The 18,126-nt window shown below is 41.3% G+C and overlaps 1 protein-coding gene across 2 annotated transcripts in view; it reads left to right on the top strand.

The window, feature by feature from the left end:
* The window catches only part of naa25 (N-alpha-acetyltransferase 25, NatB auxiliary subunit), a 128,633-nt gene extending 112,906 nt beyond the window's left edge, over positions 1 to 15,727 (top strand). The window contains exon 24 of one of the 2 annotated variants that reach the window (XM_068054816.1): positions 3,602 to 15,727. In XM_068054816.1, the coding sequence (XP_067910917.1) occupies positions 3,602 to 3,724 (123 nt within the window). In that variant the 3' untranslated portion in view covers positions 3,725 to 15,727. The remainder of the gene's footprint in view (positions 1 to 3,601) is intronic. The other variant, XM_068054817.1, reaches the window with a different exon arrangement.
* The last annotated feature ends 2,399 nt before the right edge of the window (positions 15,728 to 18,126 follow it).

Raw genomic sequence — 18,126 nt, 5'->3', positions numbered from 1 at the left:
CAGGAACGTTAAAGCGACAGCAGAACAAAGAAAGTACTTCAATTAAATGGAGCACTTACTTATCTGAGTTGATGCAAAATGATAAAGATGTAGATAGAGTATTTTTGTTTTAGATGTATTGTATCTTGTATCATTGGCTTTTTTATTCTGTTAGCAACAGCAATTTGTACCTTTAACATACATAACATCCTCAGGTACGTTGCAAAGTCATAGTAAGAGGAACAGAGACACTGGAGAGAGCTTTGGAGTGAGTTAGGATATGATTTCCAGAGAGTCGGGCCTGGGTGGCTACAAAGCATGGATGAAGGATCATCATCTAGGAACGTGTTGGAATTAGCAAGCCTGGAAAGTATGGGTAAGGGTTTCAGTGGTGGAGGGAATCAACTGTGTAATACTGCAAAGGTTGCAAATAAGCTGTCTTAGTCATCAAGAGGATGTGAAGTTTGAAACTCTGCCACTACGTTTGATTGTGAGCAATGGTTTGGTTTGGTCTTGTTCAGTCTGAAGGAGTGGCAAAGGACTGAAGTTTGTGGCAGGCACCAAGAACAAAGGCCCCAGGTTTTCATTTTTGGCTGAAGGAAGTTGATGAACAACAGCAGACGCACGGAAGCACCAGCACCTGCAAGTTCCCCTCCAAGTCACACAGCATCCTGACTTGGAACAATATCGCCATTCCTTCACTGTCATTGGATCAAAATCCTGGAATTCCCTTCCTAACAGCACTGTGGGTGTACCTGCACCAGAGGGACTGCAGCTGTTCAAGAAGGGAGCTCACCACCACCTTCTTCAGGGCAATTAAGGATGAGCAACAAATGCTGGCCTTGCCAGCAACGCCCACATCCCATGAAAGAATTTTAAAAAGTCTTATCCATGACTTAATGTCGATGAGCAACCTCACAGCACAGAAGTGTCATGTGGTTGTGAAAGGTAGTGGAGAAAGAGAGATGGGTGTCGTTGGCATGCATTTGGAAGCTGACTGCACGGGTGTGCTCAGAGCATTGTATGGATGAGGAAAAGACGAAAGCCAAGAATAGGTGCTTGGAACTGAGCCATTGGGGTGACAGTGCAGGGAACGGAAGATGTCTAGATAGGTCAAGTCTAGATAGGTAGGAATGGAACCATGTATGCTCAGTATGATCAACCATGTCAGATGCTATAGAGGTTGAGGGCAAAGTGGGATAATGCATTGAAATGAGACTGAAATTCTCTCTTCAGGTATGTAAGGCGGCACAGTGGTTAGCACCGCAGCCTCACAGCTCCAGGGACCTGGGTTCGATTCTGGGTACTGCCTGTGCAGAGTTTGCAAGTTGTCCCTGTGACTGCGTGGGTTTTCGCCGGGTGCTCCGGTTTCCTCCCACAGCCAAAGACTTGCAGGTGATGGGTAAATTGGCCATTGTAAATTGACCCAGTGTAGGTAGGTGGTAGGGAATATGGGATTATTGTAGGGTTAGTATAAATGGGTGGTTGTTGGTCGGCACAGACTCGGTGGGCCGAAGGGCCTGTTTCAGTGCTGTATCTCTAAATAAATAAAGTAAGACGGTCATTTATTGTGTTTGAGAGATGGTGGTTGTTGAGGTTAAATAAAGGTCTTTTATGTAAATTCCACAAGTGTTTTCATTTTCAGTCATGCAGGTAATTATCTACTAGATCTGCAATTTACATCAAGGTAAGTTTGTCTAGTAAACTGAGGAACAACACCTGTAACTTTCTCTGTACAGCTGCAGGGCAGTAAAATTCCTGTATTGCTGACTGAGGGACTGTCAGCTGTCTGGTATGTAGCCAGTGACGGTCCTCTTTCGGCTGAGCAGGGTCTTTCTGGATCAAGGTGGCTCGAGCTATACCTGGCAATGTGGCAGACCTGGCATTCTTACTCACGAGCCAGGCAGATCTGCAGTTCTCCAATGCAATGTTGATGATTGATCAGCCAGACTAGATTATTGGTGGACCTGAAAGGGTAGTCATGTTCACTAGGGGACTGGGATTCTTCCCAACCAGCTCCAGGTGGCTCTGCAAGTTATTGCTTTCAAGAGTAGCTTGGTTCTAGCTGGATGAGCATCATAAGCAAAGCTGCACTGTTTTGGGCAGTTGCATTCTTTTAATACTTAGAGATCCCTAGGCCTTGATTGTTGTAAGGCTGTGGCTGAATTCTTGAAAATTAGTGTACTTGCCCCTACAGAGTGTGCATTCCATATTTGACAAACGAAGTCTGCTTTGTGTAATTTTAAGCTGTTTGGCTTGGAGACTTAAGCATGGTGTTGGGTGTGAGTCACCCAAATAACCAAAACAAAATGAGAAAACTTAGCAGTACGATTGTAGATGTTTATCCAAACCTGGTTGTGTATGGAGTGCATTTTGTATAATGCCAAGGTAGTTATATCTGTCACTGGTGGGAATTGTGATTGGAGTGGTTTGAGTTGATTGAAGAATAGCATACTGCATTAAATCAAAAGATTCTAAGCAAATCAGTCACTCCTGCTTAAGTTCAAACTTTTTAAAAAACGTGTATTTAAAGCCTCTCCCCAGAATTTAGGGAGAATAAAATGATGTTTGGATGTGGGTATCTCATTTTCAAGAGAAGACAAAGTATTAACTGGACAATCAAACTATACTTTGTTCTGTGTAACTGTTTGCACAAACAGTGAGCGATGTTCAATGATAAGGGAAGTAGAGTGAGACAAAGAATAGTTTGTAATTTCATGACTCATGACATTGTCTTACAGGAGAAAGTAGCAGTAAATGATTTGGTTGTGCCTGCACCAATACTGGCAGGCAGTTGGGTCCTGAAAGATTGCCTTGGCTGAAGTCACTAAAGTGTTTCCACAGTATGCTCAAGCACTGTGTATAGTGCCTGTTGGGCTCTACTGAAAAATCCTTAAGTATTTTTTTTAAGCTGTGTGTGTCCTAAGGTATTCCCCGCGCACCCCCCATCCCCCACCTATATGACTGCATTATAGCTACTAAAATTATTTCCCTCAGAATTAATTCTCCCTTTAAAGTCGGTGGGGTAGATGAGTATTGTTTTGAGTATAACTAAGGGATTACAGCTTGCATCCAATGGGATATATGACACCTTCGACAATGCAGCATTCTCTCTACTGCAATTAAATACTTGTATGTTCTAGTCCTGGAATGGGGCTTGAACCCTCAACCTTCTGACTCAGTGAATGCTACTACTGAGTCAGGCTGGTACTCAAATTTAGCATTCTAATTGATAAAGGCACAGGATAGCTGAAGAGCAAAATTATCATGAGCGCAGTCGGGGGTTGAGGCCAAAGATTGAGGTCAGAGCAGAGCGAGATTTATTCATATAATGGTGCTATAACTGACCAGGAGTAATTAACACTGACACTAGTGCCTAAAATGGAAAGTGTTCCATTTCCCCAACAGTGGTATCTTTTACTTGACAACAAAAAAACCCAGAAGAAAAATAGATTTTTTTTTTTTCATCTATGTATAGATAGTTTAAGATCTATGCAGTTTCTGGGGTTGTGCTTATTTGCTGGTTTGGAGTCACTCATGTCAGTAAACAGTGGATTATTGTTCATAACTGATGAATGCTGGCAACTGAAAATAATAAAACACTTTTTGTTGCTGCTTTCAGGATGAGCAGAAGTTCTCCCGGACGGTGCGAGGTAAAATACAAAGCAGCTACCAGCGTTCCCTTCAGGAGATTGGAGAGCTACTGAGAAAGAGACTGGACACGGTTAGAAGCCTGAAAATCTAGTTATTTGAGACAAAGGAGGAAAGGGGGAAACAGACCAGTGAAGAACTGCTCGGCAATGCCGCAATACCCCCGTTACTATTACCATCTGCTCCAAGGACCCTATCAGATACATCAGCTGATCCAGAACATTTACCAGAGAGCATGAAGGACTTTGCAACAAAAGAGTTTAAAATAAAAGGTTTTTAGAACAAAAAAAGTTAATAAATTATGTACATAAATCCAGAGTCAGAGGCCTCTCTCAGACTTGGCAGCAATACTTTTAGAATCTGTTGGGCGTTTCACTTATGTAGTTCAGTGCATGATGCACCCAGCACCATTGCTACTAGTTGCTGAAAAGTCAAATGAAAGGTTAGACTGTGTGTTCGATAGCAAATATAGTACCTGTGCAGGTACTGAGATTTTGACTGCAGCTTATACAACACATATGAGTGTACAGACTGTATATGATAAGTATCATATGTTCCATCATAATTTATTCAACATTTCAATTTTAGTGTTTTTTTAATTTGTATAAAATTTGTGTTGTATAAGCAGAACTCTTTCAGGAATTGTGAAAGAGTATATTCTCCTTTGTGGATCTGACTCCTCATCCATTCCCTTGTTTCGTAATTCTCTTTTTGACCCTGTTTTATCAGGTTAATTTGGGCCGTTTTTTTTTTTGCTTTTAAGGTGCTTTCCTGTCAAATTTTGTTCTGTTTGAACAGTGTCTGTGAACCGCTTATCCACACCTCATTACTGATAGTCTTGTTTCCATGCTCGATACAGCATACGCCTGGTAGCTGTGAGCAGGCTGTGGGGGTGAAAAATCTCCAGACAGTCTAGTCAAAACCAGGATGTCGTGTCTCTCATTTTACAGTGTGTTCATTGCCTCTTTGTCAAACAAGGAAAAGTGCGTTAGCATCTAACATACAAAAATATCCTTTCCATTTGTCTTCACAGCTGCTGAAGACAGGACTGAGGGAAGAGAAAATCGAATGTATTAAAACAGTTGTTATTCTGAGAGTGTACATTGATAGGCGAGCCTGAATTTCATGAGGCACACTCGTACTAAACAACAGAAGGCTGGCATTTTTGTTGCACTGATCCCTTAGTATTATGAGTATCTTGTTAACACCACCCACTCTGCTGAAGGTTTCTTAATGATGTTGCAGCAACATTAATTTGTCAAAAAACTTTCAGTAAAATAATCCAGAACCAGCTACATGCAAAGCTGTATCACATGCTCCCCCAGTGGTTGAACATGTAATATGCTATTGAACCATACAGACTAAAATGGTCTCCAGTTTTCTTATTGATCTGTGCTGGGTTTGCTAAACTCGCCTGTGTGGCATTACAAAAGCTACAATTGCCCTTAGTATTCCAAGCTAGGAAGGAGAAAAATATCAACCCATTCCTCATTTGTAGCTGGTGGTCCCTCAAAGAAAATGTATGTAGGTGTTGAGTGAGACTGAAGTTGAACATACCTTTGATGCACTCTGGATAATAAAATAACCTGCCAACAATCATGGCCTAGGCTTGTGTGGAGAATACCCTTTTTGACAAACTGCTAAAGGGCATCTGGTCCTCATCAACTGTATCCCAGCATCAAGTTGGCACTTTTAGAAAGTGGGGAGGGGAACTAGGAGGAGAAGGGAGTGAGGGAAGAAATTGAGTGTGACCCATAAGACTTGTAGATCAGTGAAAGTCATGTGTGTCAGCACTATTTTAAATTTGTATTTTTATAAATACACTTTTTTTAAATGCATGGGGATTATTTGGGATCGTAGAGACTAGAGAAACTGGGGTTGTTCTCCTTAGAGCAGAGAAGGTCAAGGGGTGATTTGATAGAGGTGTTCAAAATCATGAAGGGTTTTGATAGAATAAATGAGGAGAAGCTACTTCCAGTGGCAAAAGTGTCAATAACTTGAGGACACATATTTAAGGTAATTGTCAAAAGAACCAGAGTCGAAATAAGGAAGGAAAAAAATGATGCAGCTTGTTATTATGATCTGGAATGCACTCCCTCAAAGGGTGGTGGAAGTCAATTCAACCATAACTTTCAAAAGGGAACTGGATAAATACTTGAAGTGGAAAAAGTTGCAGAGCTTTAGAGAAAGCAAGGGAATGGGACTAATTGTGTAGCTCTTTCAAAGAGCTGGCACATGCATGACGGGCTAAATTACCTCCTTCTGTATCATTCTATGATTAAATGGCACACTAGGTTGACACATAGTCCTTTCACCTTCAAGGCCTGGGTGCAGGTTCAGCCCAGATTATGATCACTTTTCTGCTGTCTGTGAGGGCCCTTTACAAGATGAGCTTGGATTTTGTTTCAACTAAATTCGTGCTTGTACTCTGAGGCCTTAATGACATGGAATGGAAATGTCTGGTTTATCATGGGTTCGCATCTGAAGTTGGGGATAAGAACCATTACTGAAAGTGTCTAGGGAGTTTTCTGGCCAGTCAAACAGTGTTATATCTGACCTGGGCACGTTTAATACTGACATTAGGTGGCAAAATGTGAACTTTGTCAGTTTGACCAAACAAATACAAGTTAGGTATACTGTTGATGAAATGGTATAAATGCAATAAATAACTTTGTTTTAGTTTTTTTTTAAATACAGATATTGGCTCGTAGAAGTAAAACTGTCAGCAGCAGCACCACATCATTTTGCATGGTATTGAACTGAGGTTGCATTTGATGTTACTGTTGACGGGAAATGATAGAGGTGACATCCCCTTGATTGCCTATATATGAAATTTAAACAACTTGAGCCACTGTATAATGCACAAGACATGCTGTAAGTTCTGTTGAGCTTGATCTAATCATTGCATAAACAGGGTGTCACCATTGGCTATTGTTTCTGTTTATAATACTGGAACAACTGGGGGAGTCAGTGTTTGTGACCATAATTGTTATGGAGTTGGAAGTACTACAGGCAGTCCGGTGATGTGCTTTTCACTCTATTGTTAACTTTCTCAATGGCCTAGGAAGTGTTGTATTATAAAGTCTGGTGCAGCTTTTAGAATCTTAAAATATAAGGTTTCAAGACATCTGGCAATTTCATTTTAAAATGATTGGATCTGTTAAAACAAAATTGATGTAATTGCACGAGCCTCCTGTTTCTTTTAGGTAGAATTGAAGTTAGCTCACAGTCTTTTTCTTAAACCTGAGTTTGTACTTCCTCTATACTGTTTTTGCTCTGCCTGATCCACCTGCACTCAGTGTTACTGTGTGATCAACTAGACCCAGGGATATTTACCCATTGTACCCCTCCCTCCCTGAGAGTAAGTGCTTGGCCTCTCCTGGCTCAGCAAAGATTGGGAGCCTATTGTGTGCAGAATCATGGGTGTGGATTTACATTGCACCAGTTAGGTTGGAACACACTGTGGTTCTGTGTGGCTTGACTTTACATGTTTGTCCTTAATGTATGCCAATTATTTGAGGCAAATGCCTGCAAAGGCACCATCTGAACAGAATTCTACAGAAGCTATTTATGCAGGTTTTTTTTAAAAGCTCCAAATTTCAACTGAATTGTCAATGACTCCACAGACCTTATATCCTGAAATTGGAAACCAGCCAAGAATATCAAAATTATCTGATTTTAATATTCTTAACTGCACATTTGATTAGTACAGTGGTTGAGTGCTGCACACATTCTAAACTTCCTTTTGAACTAAAAACTTACAATATATACAACTGCTTTAGAGAGACTGTCCAAATTAAAACATTCTGCCCTTTCACCTATTATCACTTTATGAAGGTAGGTAAATTAAATGGTTAAACTTTATCTGTCGCCCTTGCATTTATTTTCTTTTTTTGCCAGTTGTGGGAGCAGTCAAGCAACCTCGTTAACATTTTATATGGTAAAGCAAATGATTAAAGGTCTTGTGGCTGAAACGATCTCAACCTATTCTCAAACTTTATCAATGCTGCTTTTTGGCTGAATGCTGGGAGCTTTGCAAATGTGGCATAGGTTGACTTGCTTTTTCCCCTTGCATCATTCACCGATGAGCTGAGGTGGGAAGCTCTAGGCCTGAAGAAGTTGCAGGAGTGCCCCTGCTACTCTGTGACAGGGAGCTTATGCACATGTCTAGTGCAGTAATCGTTTCCAACTTAAGTCAGCCCATCTCAGACTGCTGCCAACTCGGATGCTACAGTTTGGAAAGATTTATTGAGAAACACTCCTTAAATCTGCCAGTTTCATTTTTCTGTGTGCAGGCTTCATACTTGAGCTGTTGTGGTTGCCTACTTTTCTATTTAAAGCTATCTTGAACTTGACTTTGCAGTTCAATGAAACAATATGAGGAGCATGTAAAAAAGCTATACCTGTAATCTTTTGTTTACAACATGCACAAATGAGTTCAAATGCTGCTGAAATGAAGGAACGTGGAGAAATGTTGACTTTTTAAAAATAGTATTTTAACTACCAGCTGAATTTTATAAATTCAGTTGAGTGCAGAATTCTGGGTTTGGCGAGTTACATGTTATATTTTAAGTTGTTTGCTTCTGGAAGGTAAGAGAAACGGAATTCCCTATGTATTAATACCTTTAGTTTCTGCTGCTTCTCAGTACCCTGCCCTTAGCCAATCTTTGCTGGTAGAGTTTGTTAAATTTATATTATGTTTTATTTTAATGGGGGATGTTGAATAGTTGTTGAATACCAGTACTTCCAGTCTTGTTTCTATATATTTTATAATAGTGGATTAATAGAAAAGATTCAACTTTCACCACACTCCCCAAGACAGTTTTGCTTTTCATATGTAGTGTAATATTTAATATGGAAAAGATGGCAAATAACTTAAAATGTTCTTCTAATCCCTATCACAGTTCTTTAATATCTAAGTATTTATCTGTTGCCTCATCCTATTGCTGGACATACTTTTTTGACCATGACATAATTTTTGTTTGGTGAAAGAGATGTATTTTCTGGGGAGGGAAGAACATTGTTGAAAGGTTTCACCTAAAACGTTAACCTGTGTTTTCCTTTCAAATGCTAATCTAAGCATTTGAGCTGTTTTCTGTTTTTCATTGCAAGTGGAAAATAAAGCCTGATGGTTTTCTTCCTGCCTTTTCCCACCTCTTTCTGCTCTAACACCAGACACTCAAGGCTCTGACTTGTACTTGCATACAGTTCCTAAGTACAGCTTTTAGCCTTCCAGTATGCCATTCTACATGTGAGTCTGAGCGTCAGCAGCCTATTTTAACCTTCTGATGACGTCACAGCCACAACTGATCCTGTCTTAATCTGACATCAGGTATGCTTTCCAGCAGGTGCTAATGCCCTATTGGATAGCTCTTTCAAAGAGATGGCACAGGCATGATAGGCCAAAAGGCCTCGTATTTGCTGTATCATTCTATGAATTTAGATTAATGTTTCTCCCCCACCCCCCTTAACCCAGGGGTGCTGAGGCCCGACTGTTGCCTTTGTTAAAATCTGGTAACTGAACACAAATGTAATGTGTAATTGTGTTAACGATAAACTGCAAGCTATGTTGAATCTTGCTGTCAATCAAGAAAAGGCATTGGTTTATTACTGCAACCCCACTATTACCATTGGCTTTGTCAGCACATTGGCTAAGTGATATAGACCCGGACCTAAATAGTTTCGCCAAATTTAACCCTCTGCACTTCATTGCTTCTTGTCTGTGTTGATTTTTCCCTTTCCTTTTTTGTGAGGAGGTTGTATTTCTTCCCTGCACTTTTTTTTCCAGGTGATGCTCCCTATCTAACGGAGTCAGTGGACAAGTACTTGTGCGCTATCTATCCCATTAACTTGTCTGAGGTTGGAAACTAGCAGTACAGGAACTACCCTGCAAGTCTGGGCATCATATGGGAGTACTCAGCCTTAGGTTCGCCTAAATACATTCATTACACTTGGTATCTCTGGCTGCATATACTGATGGCTACTGGGACTTAAAATAGGGTCCAGCCAACTGGGTGGACAGGCTCACCACAGTGTGCCATCTTTTAAAGAAAATAAAATATTATTTAATAAAGCAAGGGACAGTCTCATGTTTACGTATGCACTTCACATCAGCAATTGCTGGATAATGGTAATGATTTCCTCCCAGCAAAGTCCAATTGTAGAGTCCCCCCTCAGCTGAGTTTAACTAATTCAGCACAGACCTGGAATTGAACTCATGAACTTATGATCTGTACAACACTGCCAATGCACCTATGAACTGAACCATCCCCACACACCCCTGAAAAATAAACTGAGATTGACAGAATGAAGTGACATATCAAACATTTTCAATCAAAATGGAAGAGAATTTAATTCAGTAGCAAGGCACAACAAATGGTAATATAAAAATAATCTGGTCCTTTTGAAGAGACAGAAACTGGGTGTCAAAGCAAGAAAGGGGCTGCACTGACAGATTGTGGTGGCTGGAATCATACAGGATTATTTTTGCCAGCGACAGCCTGCTGATTGAATTGGCAGTATAATTACAGACTGGAGGGGATTTTTTTCTTGTGTGGCTAATCAAGCTATCATAGTTTTGTAATAAATAAAGCTAGGGAGAGTATCTTCACCCCACCCCAGACTATGACAATCATAAACACCTTAATTATTGGTGCTGCAGCTTAATGTAAAATCCTGAAAATTCTCAATGGACATAGAAGCCAGTAGATTTATCCTGGGTGAGTAATATTCATAGGTGCAATTAGGCCCATTGAGCACTCTTACCTTTTCATTCTACATAAGTCATTGTGTGAGAGACATGTATCCATAGGATACAGCATTCCAACCAACATCTCCCATGGAAAATGTGATGCAATTAAGAGAATCTCATGTCTTTTTGATCCTGCAATAATTTTCAGAGGTGTACTGTAGAGTTGATTCTCTTGCTTTACATTCGTTGCAACCTCCTTCCCAATTCTTTCTCTTAAATGCACAACTTACTGTTTTATCTAACACATTTGTAAATTGTGTTCTCTCTTTGAGTGACTCTATTTAATTAATCCAGACAATTCAATCTGACTTTTTTTTTTAAGGCTGTGAGTGTCCTGAATTTTTTTTTTGTATGTCAAACAGCAGAATTGGACACCTGTGAATTGAGCAGCTTTATATATTGGTGTATATTTCAATCTAAAAGATTACTAAAGCAATAAAATTCAGCCAATAATTAAACTATCTCTTATCTGTGCAGTGTGCTTCTCTTTAAAACCATCCTGTCTGTTAGCTGTTCCTATATTGCTAGGGCCTGCAATAGTTCTTCAGGTGACCATTCTTTGTGTGACCAGACATTTTTGTAGTGATCCTAAGTATTGTGCATGTAACTGTGAACTCATGCTTCGCCTTGTTTACACGTGTGTGTGTCTAACCCTAGTGATCATGTTTAACTATGTGTAAGATTCACTCTAGTGATCCTGTTTTGTTTGTGGCTTATTCTGGTGACTCTGTTTAATGACTCAGTGACACGGTGCAAATAATGTGTAAATGTGGTTATCAAAAGGGTTAATAGTAGTAAACCTGGTCCAGATACCTCGTACCCAGAAGTCTTTAATTATAGGCCGGTCAGTCTGACCTCGGTGGTGGGTAAATTATTAGAATCAATTCTGAGAGATAGGATAAACTGTCACTTAGAAAGGCACAGATTAATCAGGGATAGTCAGCATGGATTTGTTAAGGGAAGGTCATGTCTTAATAACTTGATTGACTTTTTTGAGAAAGTAACAAGGAGGATAGATGAGGGTAGTGCAGTGGATGTGGTCTACATGGATTTTAATAAGGCATTTGACCAGATCCCACATGGCAGATAGGTCAGAAGTATAAAAGCCCATGGGATACAGAAGAATGTGGCAAGTTGGATCCAAAATTGGTTCAGTGACAGGAAACAAAGGATAGTGGCCAACAGATGTTTTTGCGTATGGAAAGCAGTTTCCAGTGGGGTTCCACAGGACTCAGTGTTAGGGTCCCTTGCTGTTTGTGGTATAAATGATTTGGACTTGAATGTGGGAGGTATGATTGGGAAATTACAGTGGTTTGGTTGAGTGGGCAGAAAAGTGGCAAATGTAATTCAATCTGGAGAAGTGAGGTAATGCATTTGGGGAGGGCAAACAAAGTGAGGGAATACACAATAAACAGGAGGATATTGATAAGGGGGTAGAAAAAGTGAGAGGCCTTGGAGTGCATGTCCACAGGTTCCTGAAGGTGGCAGGACAGGTAGATAGAGTGGTGAAGAAGGTATATTGAATGTTTTCCTTTATTGGCCGAGGTATAACTCTATAAAACACTGGTTTGGCCACAGCTGGAGTATTGTGTACAGTTCTGGTCACCACATTACAGGAAGGACATAATTGCTCTGAAGAGAGTGCAGAGGAGATTTACAAGAATGTTGCCAGGGCTTGAAAATTGCAGCTATGAGGAAAGATTGGAGAGGCTAGGGTTGTTTTCCTTAGAACAGAGGAGGTTGAGGGGTGACTTAATTGAGGTGCACAAAATTATGAGAGGCCTAGATAGAGTAGACAGGAAGGACCTGTTTCCCCTAGCAGAGAGGTCAATTAACAGGGGGCACAGATTTAAGGTAATTGGTAGGAGGATTAGAGAGGACATGAGGAAAAACTTTTTCACCCAGAGGGTGGTGGGTGTCTGGAATTCACTGCCCAGTTCGGTGGTGGACGCAGAAACCCTCAGCTCATTTAAAAGGTACCTGGAAATGCACCTGAAGTGCTGTAACCTGCAAGGCTACAGACCAGGTGCTGGAAGATGGGCCTAGATTGGGTGGCTAGTTTTTTTTCAGTCGGCGCAGACACGATGGGCTGAATGGCTGCCTTCTGTGCCATAACTTTTCTATGGTTCTAGAGGAGATGGAGATTGAAATTAGTGAAGCTTTAACTGATAATTTTGTAAATTTATTAAAATTGGGGGAGATTCTTGAGTATTGGAAAGGGACTAACAATTAATTTTAAAAGTAGAGCAACATTACTGGAAACTATAGAGCAGTAAACTTCAGTCACAGGAAGTAAGATTGTTTGACATTATTCCGAGATTGAATGAGCATTTAAAGTATAATTTGTTAAAGAAAAATCCAGTTCAGGAAACAAAGGTTTTTAACCTGGTGTTTTTCACAGGTATTGCTGATTGTGAATGGGGAATATATATTTTTGAATTTTCAGAAACTTTTGATAAAGCTTCCACATCAGTGATTCATGGTTAATGTAAGGAGGCACAGAATAGGAGGTAAAGTAAATGGTGAAGGGTTCATAAAATTAAAAAAGCAGAAGTGGGAACTTTTCAAAAGATTGAGCAGGGTAGCTCATTAGTCTTGGGATCCTTTCTTAATTTTATAACTCTCCCACAGCATTATTCATGGTGAGTTAGAGGATGGCACTTTATAATGACTGTTGTACCCAATGCATTACATTATACCCAGTAGTAAGCTACAGTATAGTAAGTGTGTTATGCAAGGTAATTTCCTGTGGCATTGCTGATGAACAAAATAATTCTTCTTTCCCACCATCTAATTCTTTCTATTTTTCGTTTACCTCCACTCTTTTACTCTCAAATGGCTGTCAAAGACTTTTACTCTGTGTGCATCTTCAGTTGTGTACAATTTTCTATCTTGTCCATTATCATTGCTTAATTTTCTCCTCATCTCCTACTTCTCCCAATGTCAATGGCACATGCTCCTTTACTAATGTGAATTCTTAGATCATGCTGTTCTAAAAGCCCAGGGTACAACAACAACTCAGTAGCAGGCTTGCACTGGGCCACGCAAGGTGTGAACAGGCTGTCCTGGATTTGGTGAAACACATGCAGATCAGAGAAATTGAAGGAAGAGGCTGGGAGAGAGTGTGGGCATGAGATGGAGGACTTGGGAGTGGAGTAGAATGGTAAAGTTTGGGGCTGAAGTGAAAATGTGCTCTCGATTGGCATTGTGCATCTGCACAGTGAGTCAATAGTGGCCTACCTATAGGCAAAAGAAGCATGGAGGAGCATTCACATCACGCCTAGAGAGGCTTGAGGTATATAGGCAGGAAAGGCCTAGGCACAGACAACAAGCTTTGAGAATAAAGCATAAAAAAGCCTCTGAAAGAGGAGGAGGCCTGATGTGTGGGGAGGTGGTTAGGAGAGATTGTTGAGGCATTTCTATCATGAATTAAATATGTTTATAGGTATCATTTGTTCCAGAATTGTTTAATTTTCTAGTTAATTTTTTACATTATAAAGGTCAGTTAACAGACATCAGGTCCAGCATCAAATACCAATATTAACTAAGGACTGGTCGGGCTAAAAACAAATTACATAGAGGACCTTCGGATTCAAGGGGAAGGTCGAACTCATTAGGCCACATGTCCTTAGCTCATTGACTACACTGATAGCCGTGTTTTCCAGGCTCTCATTTAATTACAATTGGAATCATAGAATGATGTAGTACAGAAGAAGCTGTCCGGTCCATCATGCCTGTGCTAGCTCTTTGAAAGAGCTTTCCAATTAGTTCCACTCACCTGTTCTTTTCCCATTGTCCTGCATTTTTTGCACTTCAAGTATTTATCCAATTCCCTCTAGGAACTTGTTGAACCTGCTTCCACCACATTTTCAGGCAATGCATTCCAGATCGTAACTCTGTCTAATTTTTTTTAACCCATGTCACCTCTGGTTCTTCTGCCAACTACATTAAATCTCTATCCTCTGGTTAGACCTTCTGCCACTGGAAACAATTTCTCCTTTTTTACTCTATCAAAACTTTTAAGATGTTGAACACTTCTATCAAATCTCTCCTTAATCTTCTCTGCTTAAGGAGAACAACCCCAGTTTCTCCAGTCTTTCAATGTCATTAAAGTCTTTCATCCAACGTACCTTTCTAGTAAATCTCCTCTGCACTCTCTTTGAAGCGTGCTGCTCAGAATTGGACACAATACTTCAGCTGGGGCCTAACCAGAACTTATAATGAAGTGTCAGGCAAACCCCCCCCACCCCACCTACCAAGACTGAGGCACACATTATTTTGCCACATGGACATCAAAACTTAAAATTGCAAGCCCTAAAAGGACATTTGCATGGTACCAGCAGTTTTGGAACAATGGGGACCCAGTCGTTGCTTCCCCAAAACACAGAAGTGGTGGTCAGACCAGTTTTAGTCACATGACTAACTGGCTGTTGCAGAGAATTTGAACTTCCAAAAAAAGATTTGAATTCAGACAAAGCCATGTGCTCGTGGGAAAAGATCTCTCCTGGAACTGAAGCAAGAAGACCTCTCTCCTGCCTGCTACCATCTCATTCCCACGGAACTGAATCTTGTGAAAACATGTGAAACCCAAAGAGAGAAAAGTTTCCTATATGAACAAGGTTTTAAGAAGACTACTCACAAAAGGACTACAGTAAGCTCAAAGCACCGTAACAAGATATTGCCTCAAACTCCTTTCTACTATATTTTCCTCTTTTCTGTTATATCTGCATGCGAATATCACGTGTGCATGCTAGCATTGGCAGGTGTCAACCGTATTAGAGTTTAAGTTTTAATAAAATTTAATCTTCTTTAAACCTCAGAAAGCCTGTGTGAATTGGTTTCTTTATCTTATAAAACAGAAAACTGTGAACAAGGATTCACAAAAGGTGGAGCTCAGAACAGTGTGTTTAAAATTAAACCCTGTTACACTAAGACCAGGTAAAGACAGCAAAAGACCCCCAAGACACATTTCTCACCTGGTCGTAACAGAAGGTTTAGCATAACTTCCTTACTTTTGCGATTGCTGCCTCTGAGGCCACGAATCCCAAATGTCATTTTTACAGCCTTCTCCACTTGTCCTGTGACCTGCAAATGCTTTTTTAAAATTCATCTATGGGATGTGGGCATCACTGGCTATGCCAGCATTTATTGCCCATCCCTAATTTCCCTTGAGAAGGTGGTGGTGAGCTGCCTTGAACCGCTGCAGTCCATGTGAGGTAGGTACATCCACAGTGCTGTGAGGAAGGGAGTTCCAGGATTTTGACCCAGCGACAGTGTAGGAACGGCGATATAGTTCCAAGTCAGGATGGTGTGTGACTTGGACGGGAACTTGCAAGTGGTGATATTCCCATGCACCTGCTGCTCTTGTCCTTCGAGGTGATAGAGGTCGTGGGTTTGGAAGGTGCTGTCTAAAGAGCCTTGGTGCATTGCTGCAATGCATCATGTAGATGGTACACACTGCTGCCACTGTGCGTCGGTGGTGGAGGGAGTGAATGTTTGTGGATGGGGTGCCAATCAAGCGGGCTGCTTTGTTCTGGATGGTGTCGAGCTTCTTGAATGTTGTTGGAGCTGCATCCATCCAGGCAAGTGGGGAGTATTCCATCACACTCCTGACTTGTGCTTGTAGATGGTGGACAGGCTTTGGGGAGTCAGGAGGTGAGTTACTCGCCTCAGGATTCCTGGCCTCTGACCTGCTTTCGTAGCCACAGTATTTATATGACTACTCCAGTTCAGTTTCTGGTCAATGGTAGCCCCTAGGATGTTGATAGTGGGGGATTCAGTGATGGTAATGCCATTGAATGTCAAGGGGAGATGGTTAGATTCTCTCTTGTTGGAGATGGTCATTGCCTGGCACTTGTGTGGCGCAAATGTTACTTGCCACTTATCAGCCCAAGCCTGGATATTGTCCACGTCTTGCTGCATTTCTACATGGACTGCTTCAGTATTTGAGGAGTTGCGAATGGTGCTGAACATTGTGCAATCATCAGCGAACATCCCCACTTCTGACCTTATGATTGAAGGAAAGTTGTTGATGAAGCAGCTGAAGATGGTTGGGCCTAGGACACTACCCTGAGGAACACCTGCAGTGATGTCCTGGAGCTCAGATGATTGACCTCCAACAACCACAACCATCTTCTTTTGCATGAGGTATGACTCCAACCAGCAGAGGGTTTTCCCCGATTCCCATTGACTCCAGTTTTGCTAGGGCTCCTTGATGCCATACTCAGTCAAATGCTGCCTTGATGTCAAGGGCAGTCACTCTCACCTAACTTCTTGAGTTCAGCTCTTTTGTCTATGTTTGAGCCAAGGCTGTATTGAGGTCAGGAACTGAGTGGCCCTGGCGGAACCCAAACTGAGCAGGTTATTGCTAAGCAAGTGCTGCTTGATGGCACTGTTGATGACACCTTTCATCACTTTACTGATGATTGAGAGTAGACTGATGGGGCGGTAATTGGCCGGGTTGTACTTGTCCTGCTTTTTGTGTACAGGACATACCTGGGCAATTTTCCAGATTGCCGGGTAGATGCCAGTGTTGTAGCTGTACTGGAACAGCTTGGTTAGAGGTGCAGCAAGTTCTAAAGCACAGGTTTTCAGTACTATTGCTGGAATATTGTCAGGACCCATTGCCTTTGCAGTATCCAGTGCCTTCCGTCGTTTCTTGATACCACGCGGAGTGAATCGAATTGGCTGAAGTCTGGCATGTAATGCTGGGGACTTCAGGAGGGGGCCAAGATGGATCATCAACCCGGCACTTCTGGCTGAAGATTGTTGCAACTGCTTCTGCCTTATCTTTCGCACTGATGTGCTGGGCTCCCCCATCATTGAGGATGGGGATATTTGTGGAGCCACCTCCTCCAGTTAGTTGTTTAATTGTCCATTCATGACTGGATGTGGCAGGACTGCAGAGCTTAGATCTGATCCGTTGGTTATGGGATCGCTTAGCTCTGTCTATTGCATGCTGCTTATGCAGTTTGGCATGTAAGTAGTCCTGGGTTGTAGCTTCACCAGGTTGAGTTAGAATAAATTGTCAAAGGTATCCAGTCTGATCCCTGCCTCGTGACTCCCCTGAAAAGTAATTTCAAATCAGGACTGGATGTGCTCAAAGTCAAATAGCCTACCAACACTGATCTCACTTGGAAAATGATCACAAGAGAGATGAGATATTGGAGGACAAGTGGCCCCAACAGATTCACACCTCAGCAAAAGTCAGCACCTTTTGGACATGAAGAACAAAAAAACTGAGTGTTTTTTATGCTGGTTGACACAGCAAGGAAGACCTTACATTTGTTAAAAACTTTTCATGACCTCCAGTTGTCCCAAAATGCACCATTTAATTTATATTACCTCTACTTATTCATTCTACCAAAATGAATCACATCACACTTTTCTCTATGGAAAATTTAATTTGCCATGTGTCTGCATTTCACCAGTCTATGTCCTACTTAAGTCTGTAACTATCCTTCTCAATGTTTACTACATTACTGTTATGTGTCAGGACACCAGACCTGCCTTGCTCTTTGAACAGTATCATAGGATACCTTTACATACATCTAAACAGGTACTAGGGCCTGTTGCCTAACCTAAAAGATGATGCAATACGCCCTCAGTAATTTACACTGAAGTATCAGCATAGGTTATGCACTTAAATCTTGGTGTGGGGGTTTGAACCCACACCCACCTGACTCAGGCAAGAGTCCCATCAACTGACCCAAGCCGACGCTACAAGATGGAAAGCAACTTGTTCT

This window comes from Heterodontus francisci, chromosome 23, assembly GCF_036365525.1.
Source record: "Heterodontus francisci isolate sHetFra1 chromosome 23, sHetFra1.hap1, whole genome shotgun sequence".
Classification (NCBI taxonomy): domain Eukaryota; kingdom Metazoa; phylum Chordata; class Chondrichthyes; order Heterodontiformes; family Heterodontidae; genus Heterodontus; species Heterodontus francisci.
This window is presented reverse-complemented; position numbering and strand designations above follow the sequence as displayed.